This window comes from Rhipicephalus sanguineus, chromosome 2 (genome assembly GCF_013339695.2).
Source record: "Rhipicephalus sanguineus isolate Rsan-2018 chromosome 2, BIME_Rsan_1.4, whole genome shotgun sequence".
NCBI lineage: Eukaryota > Metazoa > Arthropoda > Arachnida > Ixodida > Ixodidae > Rhipicephalus > Rhipicephalus sanguineus.
Window position 1 is genome coordinate 124323059 of NC_051177.1, and position 8893 is coordinate 124331951.

At 46.5% G+C, this 8893-nt stretch overlaps 1 protein-coding gene across 1 annotated transcript; it reads right to left on the reverse strand.

Annotated features, from left to right (window-relative positions):
* Nucleotides 1–267: 267 nt before the first annotated feature.
* LOC119383628 (uncharacterized) lies at nt 268–8284 on the reverse strand. The gene is made up of 3 exons (XM_037651888.2): nt 7993–8284; nt 3956–4117; nt 268–1463 (listed from the first exon to the last, which is right to left on the reverse strand). Exons 1-3 carry the CDS (start codon nt 8093–8095, stop codon nt 1243–1245), a joined length of 486 nt encoding a protein of 161 aa, XP_037507816.1. The 5' UTR covers nt 8096–8284; the 3' UTR covers nt 268–1242.
* Nucleotides 8285–8893: the final 609 nt, after the last annotated feature.

Here is an 8893-nt window from a genome sequence, read left to right on the forward strand (position 1 = left end):
TAGTTTTCACATGGTTAAACGTGGCTTCCACAGGATGCAATAAATGTTGTGTTTGACACCAAGATGTTAGCGTGTTTCGATATTTTCGATGGGGGCCAAATGCAAGAACTTTAGAGTACTCAGATAAACGTAAACGCTGAAACACGCAGGAGATCAAAATCATGCAATCTTACAAACCTTACACCTTAAGCCTTACAACCGGACCACGATTTGATATACACCGAGTCCCAAATAGTAATTCTAAATTTCACAGTAATGACGTCAGGGTTATACAACAAACATTTTAATCTTTCAGATACAACAAAGATTAGAGTAGGCGATAATATAAAACAACAAGTACATTATAACGACGTTCTTCGAACGTGAAAAACTGATGGCAGTGGTGGACCGCTGAGTAGCAGTTACGCTGGTATGTTCTGAGCATAAGTGAGCGTTGAGCTCTTCTGACGATATGAAAACACACTCGAGACGCTGAGTAGTTCACATGTCGTTATATGTAAGCATAAAATGAGTTTCATAATTTAACGTATTCTATCTGAAATCGCGATGTATATAAAGGACATGTTATTTTCAAACGCTGCAACGTAGTGGTCTGCATGTTTCACGAAAAAAGTAGGGTATTTAACTCCGTATGTTATACCTTGTTTGTATTGTAGTGTGGTAGTTGCACCAATAGAATGTCATCGTACACATAATTTTTGGTGCACTGATGTCTTGCAAACGCACGAAAAATTGGCCCGGCTGACTTTTCGTTTAGTTGCTGTCTTGACGCTGTCGTACGGTGTGTACCAGACACGAGCTAATCACAAGGCATTGAATTTCCTACAAGCTGAACCCGCTTTTGGACGTGTAGTGTTTGTCACGTTAGCTAGATAGTGAACGATGCTTGTACAGTCACGGACAAATTAAACAGGAACAAAAGTCGCAAAGTGGAACACATTAAGAAAGCTATAACTTGACAGCACGATCTCCTATCAATAATGATGCCCTCGTGAAAGATTGGGCCCCGCAATAAGTGTGCAAGGCGGAAATCATGCCGACATCAAACGTACCGGCCAAACCGATGTCGAAAGAATGTGAGTTAGTCCCAACTTGTTCCTATTTGAATTGTCCGTGACTGTACGCAACGCCTCGAACGCGTTAGAAGTTTTTGGTGCTTAACGGCGTAAACTACTTCGTCCTGGCTCGACTGACCTCTTTGAAGTACTCGCGCTCTTCGGAGTGCTATAACGGGTGCCTTCGTCACAACTGTAATGCGCGGTGAATGGCCCACGTCGCGGCGAGTGCAAACGCGATGGCAGCGGTAGTGCCCGCGGCCGCCGTCTTGTGGGCCCCGTTGCACAGGTCTCCCCGGCAGAAGCACATGTAGACGCGCCTGTTTTGGTACAGGGTCTCGGCGCACCTCTCCTCCTGGTCGTCGGGGGGTCGCTGCAAGCACATCCGCTCCGTTGCTAGGTCGAAGTCTGCGAAGAACAGGAAGTGAAGAAGAAGCGACTCGAGTTGTGTGTGCATATGCGAAAACATCATGTGGTTGAGACTCAATGAAGCAATATGACCATTACAACATATGATAGAAACTGAAGGAAAACAATATGACCATTACAACATATGATAGCCAACATGTACCGACACTACTAATCATTAACCAACACTTAAATACCATCACTCATGCAGCCAACTTGAAAGAAATATTAGTACGACAGAAAGTTCAGCTAGTTGCTAGGGGATCATCATTCAGCCATCCTACGACACTGATCATATATTTGGCCAACAGATCCTCGTCATTGCGTTTGGCTGAAAACCCTCCTCACGATGTGCAACCAACTAGCCCAGGCAAGCACTATTCTCATGGCACTAGTCGACATCTGCCCGTAATAAGCCAACACTAGCCGATATCTGTAAGTGATAAGCAGTGCTGGTTGTGCGCGACTTAAAATACGGTAGGCCAAGAGGATGTGAGGCTGATGTGAGGAAAAGACGCCAAGACACCGCCGCTTACCATTCTCAAATACGGAGGTGGGGGGGAGAGAAGGGAAGGAAGGAGGCTACACTAATATGTGCCGTCGCACATAAATGAGTTGCACATTTTGTCGGTTGAATCGCATCATAGCCACTGCGTGATGGCAGGCCAGATCTCATGAAAAGTAGGTGGTCTGAAGGCCTGTGTCATCCTTGATGTCCCAGCTTTGCAATGATGTTTAACCCCGCCAATCCCGGTCGTCTATCTGGAAAACGGTTCTTGCTGATGTAAACTTGTGAAAGGGTGAGTGCCGCCACTGTAGGACAGCGTTGTGTAGTGTTGTCACAGAGGGATATAGTATTGCGGTGGCATCTATTGTGTCAGACGACGCGTTGTTGCACCGTTTTGTTGCTCCGAAGACAGGACACGAGTTTTGTTCTCAGTTATGACGGCAACTTTCTGCAGTTAGCTGAAGAGAAGAAAGGGCCTTTGCGCCACGACTTCTGCGTAACTTAGGAACCCTAGGTGGCTGAGGTAATTCGGTAACCTTTTAATGTGGCATTCTTCATATGGCCTATAGGTATATAACGAGTAAAAAAAAATCCATGAATTAGTAATGAAAGCCGTTCAAGTTTTATACGGAAACCACTAGGGGTATATTTCACACTGCAGTTGTTCAGTTACACTGGGAACAATAGGAATCATTGAGGTTTCTCTTAAATTTTGCATTGGCTTGCTGACAGTTTAAAGTACTTCGCAGTTTCTGCTCCTGTTTCCAGCGATACGTATGTTTAGCGTATTAGCCTAGTCACGTTAAGCCTGAAGAGGCCACGGTTTTGCATTCAACAAGTATTCGTTGCGTTGTGTGCTTTGCTGTGCATGAAATTGAATTTTTACTTGGATGATTGTTTCTAGGTTGTTATCACTACGTATAATTAGTTTTCCTATAGGAATGGTAAGATCTCGTATATTTAACATGACGAGTTTGGAAGTCTGCTGACGACTGGCCAAGCAATGACAACAAAGACGTCTCTGAAGCTTCCCGAAATTCAGCGTGTGTTTGACGAACGTAGGAAGTATGGAACAGTAAATGTTGGGGTTTAACGTCCTAAAACCACTGATTTGGTTACGAGAGACGCCGTAGTGGAGGACTGCAGAAATTTTGACCATCTTGTGTTCTTTAACGTACACTTAAATCAAAGTACACGGGCCTCAAGCATTTCGGCCTCCATTTAAAATACGGCCGCCGCGGCCGGGGTTCGATCCCGCGACCTGCGGGTCAGCAGTCAAGCACCATAACCACTAGATAACAGTGGCGGGTTAAGTATGGAACAGCGCGAACGTGATCGGCTTCAGAGCCGCTGACGGCAGAGGCTAACCTTATTTGCAATACCTCGTGCAGCAGTGAACTTCATAGAGTGCGTTGTGGCGTGCTGGAGCGTGCATATTTTCTTTATTACTATAGAGTGCTAAAAATATGGAGAGGAAGATAAGGGGCCCAAGTAAATGAAGTCGCTGATTAGGCGATGGTTTGGTTCATTCATCAATAAGCTTTCGTGGCCGTGTGCCCTTGTGAACTATGATTTGTAAATGTCAGCGTTGTTTCGACCTTTTCTTGGTACACATAATGGTCGTGACGGGGTTCTCAGTCAGAGACGTCACGGCTGATTTTCTGTTCACAGGAGGATGATGCGCACAGTGCATTTTCTCAAGAGAGGAAATTGGCAGTCGCCACGTCGAAGCTTCTCTATTTTCTGTGCAAAACAGTGTTGTAACAGAGGCTGGCATATTGTGCTCAAGTGAGCTCTGGTTACGTCAATATGCGTTCGCGTCGCAGCTGCCAAGGTGAGCCAGTACCGTAATACCGCTCCGTGAGGTCACGCTGTTGTATGATGAATAGATGCGCATTAATTGCACCCTACACGCTCTTAAAGGCCCACAGCGCTGACTGAGGCTTAGCGACGTCGACTCTCGGTGAATCGTGACACCACTCACCGTCGTCCCTCCCTTCGACCAGCTTGCCGCACCACTTGGAGGCGCAAGGCGACGCCTCAACCCCTCGCACGCCCTCGACCGTGGTCTCGTTGTAAGGGAACGGGTCCCGGCAGTCGCCCAGCTGGCTCCGAGAGCGGCACACGTAACAGTGCGACGTGCGACCTGCAAGACAATGGTTTGCGAGAGACCCTGAATACCCAAGCCCGCGGCGATGCCGTCATCGAGCAAGGGGCATCATTTGTAAATGGGAAGAAACAACGCGAAAGGAGACGAAGCACAGTTGATTAAGGAACACACGGGACGAATGCTGACCAAGGGCCATCGCCAGGGGCGTAGACAGAAATTTTTTTCGGGGGGCGGGGGGGGGGGCCCTTCCATGATCTAAAGTGGGGGCAGGGCAGGCAGATGTGGTCGAGTGTCATTTTGTACTGTGTATGCCGAGGCGAAAAAAAATTCGAGGGGGGGGGGGGCACGGGCCCGGTGTACCCCCCCCCCCTGGCTACGCCACTGGCCGTCGCCCTCAATATAACAAGCTTTATCTGAGATGACTGGAAGCCACGTGCTCATTTTCGATATAGTGTTCATAGTAGCAAAATAACTCGCTGGTTTAACAGGACATCGTTTTTGAGGCGAACTGTATCAAACGAATGTCCCTGAGGAATGCAGCTGTTAATGAAAATAGGATGTGTTTGACTGTTCAAGAGAGTGGCGAGCAGTCGATTAGGTGATCGTATACAGTCGATGATCGTGCAGTCATGCAAACATATTGACATTATACGGAACTTTATCTCTTTGCTAACATCTAAGATTGCACTGTTTAATTAGGCCTTAAGTTACTGAGCTGAGCCATCTGTGCTACATTGCATGAGAACAGCAATTTATTTCCACTTTGAAAAAATACCTGCGCTGAAAAAAAAGGTTGTGACAGCTTTCGTACTTGTAGTGCCAAGCCCAAAGGAAGAGCGCAGCAGGGTGGCCTTCCTTGTTTCTCTTAATTTTTTTTCCCTTTCTTTCTTACCTTTCTTTCTCTCTGTTTCTTGCATCTCTTTTCTGTGTATTTCTTTCTTCTCTCTCCATCTATTTCTTCCTCTTTCTCTCTCTATCTATCTTTATTTTCTTTCTTCACTTTCTCTTCATATCTCTCTTTCCTTCTCCTTCTGTCTTGCTCTCGGTTTTTTCAATCTTATTTTTCGTGTGTGTTTCTTTTTGTCTCTTTATCTCTCTTTCTATGTCTTTCTATCTTTTTTATTTTCTCTGTCTTTCTATCGTTTCTTTCTCTCTTTCCCTCTGTTTTTTCTATCTCTTTTTCGTGTCTGTTTCCTTCTCTCTTTCTATGTCTTTCTATCTTTTTTCATATCTTTATTCCATTTACTTCTCTCTATTTTTCTCTTCCTCGTTCCTTCTATAGCTTTCTCTCTCTCTCTCTCTCGATAAAAGAGTCAGTAACAATGTTCCACATTGATACTGACTCCTTTGCCGTGTTGGCTCTGATAATGGTAGTCACAAATATTTCCAAAACGAGTATAGAAGACAGATTAATTCGCAATAACTTTCACATCGCGTAATATAGACAACGCGGAACGAAACCTGCGACCAAAGCAGGATGTCGTAAGAGCCTGTGTTGTACCTCGTCCTTTCTATGCTCGACTATAATGTGGACAAATAAATCCCTTCTCACGCTTGTGTTTATTAGGGAACAGAACAGGTTTCACAAAGTAGTGCTGCTTTCAACGCATTTTTGGCAAATACTTTGCAAAGGGTTCCGATCGTATTCCGGTCAAGAGCTGGAAGTTAAGTAACTGCATTGCTATATACGAGGTGTAACTCGTTGCTGCATACAGTGGCATACGCTTCTCAAGGTGCTGCTATTTATAGCTACTCACTTATCGATAACAATACAAGCTCGTTCTAAACAGCTTTCCACCATTTGGCACCTCCAGACCAATTTTAACTCTTAGCTCCTTGCTCATTTTGCCAAAGATTAGCGTCCGGAAGGCCCGATGAAAAGGTGGTCCACGACCCACTTTCCCTGCACGAGGTATACACAGCCAGCATTTGTGTCCGTAAATAGTCCAGCCGTTCACTGTTCGTTTTGCAGCGGTCAGTTAGCGCGCACTTCCTCGCTACCGAAGGCTGCAGCGCGAACTGCGTGTCCTTCCAGTCAAGTAGCTAGCCACCGAGCAAGGATAGCAGCTGACATAGAGACGGAAGTTCGTGATGGCTTGCGGTCACTTGGAACTGTTCCAGCCAGGCATTGAGCCAGAGAAATATAGCGGTGCTTTTATTGGCATAACATTAGAAAAAAAAAGCCTCCATGAAGACATCGATGGCATACCAATCTTCGGGCGCTCAGCAACAGAAATATGTGTGTTCGTAGCATGTGTCGTCCATTTTTCCTGGTCGGCGGCTGGTCACGATTGGTCTTCACCTTTTTCTCGTTTTGGGGTGTGCTACTGTGTCTCCACGCATTCATATTTCCAGGAAAAAACCCTTCAATATATGTTTCCTCTGTCTTAGTCTTCGTAATTATGGCGTTTAGTTCGATATCATCTGATGAATAACTGTTGCAGGCAGTACGGAGAGAAACGCCAGTTTAGTTCACTGCCCTCAGTAACGTTTTGTCGAGCCACCAACCCTCGCTTCAATCAAATACGCAGCGGTCGCGTTAAGAAGCGCGCTTTAACCCCAGTTATACGGTTTTAGTCAAGCGATTTTGACATAAAGCAAACAGGATACTTTCGGAGACCGACAGTACAGTCCTTGTCTCCTTACCAGGACAAAGTTATGTCGAATCTTCTGTGACGTACTTGCATTTTAATCCTGATTATTTGTTGTCACACAGACTACGCGATATTAAAGTATTAGACAGTTGATCGCGATGTTAATAGAATAACAGTCTTAATTTTGTCGATTAGAATCACCTTGCGGGTGTCGCGTGACTACATATTGGACATCCAAGCAGTTTTATTGATCTGATGAAGGAAAAGCTATAAAGTACTAACACAACACATGTCCTTACAGAAAACAAACACTGCATACACGTTGTATGACCATAGAATCCACCAGGATTGTCAGTCGCCGTGTATTGTATTTTTCGGTAACTCCTTAGCTACTATTCGACGGCCACTTGGATAGGAAACCACCACACAGTCATCTTTGGGATTTTAATTATTATTTATCAACGTTTTTTTCCCATACGCTGGCTATTCGAGTACAAACCAGATCGCAATATCGCTTGCAAAGCGCACCTACAAAGCGCGCTCAACACAGCTCGTGCGAAATTGACTAATTTTCTTTAGTGCTAAGACGTGGTGGAATGTGAGAATAATGATCTCATCTCATTGTCCTCAGGTGTGGAGGCTCGCTAACGAAATGAGTTTCAAGGCTCATTCCTTCTTGCCGTCAGTCCCCGTACATTACTAATCATCAACTTCATTTCGACATAGTTTGTTACGATGATACTTTAGCAGTATACAACATTTCGTTCAATTCACAGCCAATGCAAGCTTGTCCGGTGTTTTTTCTTTTCTTTTCTTCAGTTTTAAATATGCCGAGGTATGCATCAGCGTAACACTCCGACGGACAAATGAATGGGTACAAAAAGGTGAATGAATGGGTAGACCGCGCATATGAAGCCACACTCAGGACTAACATACACGTAGTACGTCAACGAAGCACGTGCCGCGACAGTAACGCATTAAGTGCTTAACTAGCGTCGCGCTTCTATCGACATTACAACTACAATGCCCTAAAGCTGTACGAAGCATTGCGAGTCAAGCGTACAGCCACAGCGTGCATTGTAAAATCATTACATCGTCTCCACATCCGACGGATCCGGTTTCTATTTGCGGCAAGATCGTACACACAATGAATAGCGACACTTGTGCTGTATTAAAGTCGCGACACCGTATAACTTACGCGCTGACTTAAGTAGTGATGTAATACACCGTATTAGGAAAGAACCTCTTTCGAAGGGCCCACTCGAGAATCGCGCGGTACACGAAGCAAACAGTATTGATTCCCGACGGGATACTCACGGCCTTCAACCAGCGAAGGAAGCAGAACCACTGCAAACACTGCGACCACCAGTGACAGCGGAGCGAGGCCTAGCCGGCGCATCGAGGTGCCTGAGTAAAACATGGCCGTGTCCGGCGACCCTCCGCCGTTTCTCTCAGAATCGAGCAGTCCGTTGACACCGTCTTGTCGCGCTGCCGTGAAGCAGGACTCCTCCGACTGAAAGGTTTGCTTGCCCGTCACCTCGTCGACATCTTCGTTAGGCCGTGTACTCTCGAAACACTCCTCACATGTCACTTGTTGCCACTCAGTCGTCTGTTACGGAGTAGACAAGCTGCAGGTGGTGGTGGTTGGGGGAAAGAGGGCGAGGCTTTCTTCGTAAAGTTGCAAGGCGTTCCTCCACGTCGGCGTCAGCGGTGGTGGCCTGGAAGGGCGCAGTGCGGAGCGCGCGGGAGTCCGTGGAAGAAGAAAGACCGGTTTTCTCCGCGGCGAGGCTTGGCTCGCTCAGCGCTAGCCAGCGGGGAAGGGTGCCGCGTTCCTCTCAGGGGTGTCCCTCGCACTGCTGCCTGCGGTTGACCCCCTTCGCGAGGACCTGACTTCTCCGCCGGAGCGACGCGGAAAGAGAAATCGGTCGTCGCAGGGGGCTTGCCCGCGCTATGGGATGCTAATTGATTGGACCACTAATTGGTCGTCCAGGAACGCACCCATCAAGAACGAGGAAGACATATATCTGGTGCGGGTACGGAAGCGTAGGGAGATAATCGGGCCGTATACATCTTACATAACTCAAGAAAGATATGAGCATCTTCGTTTTCTGTGCCCGAGGAGTTTGGCTTGTTTATTATATCTTGTACTGAATGTGAATGTCAGACGCTCCGCTGTTACGGAAGACGACGACGACGATCGGTGGCCCGTGCTTGTCGC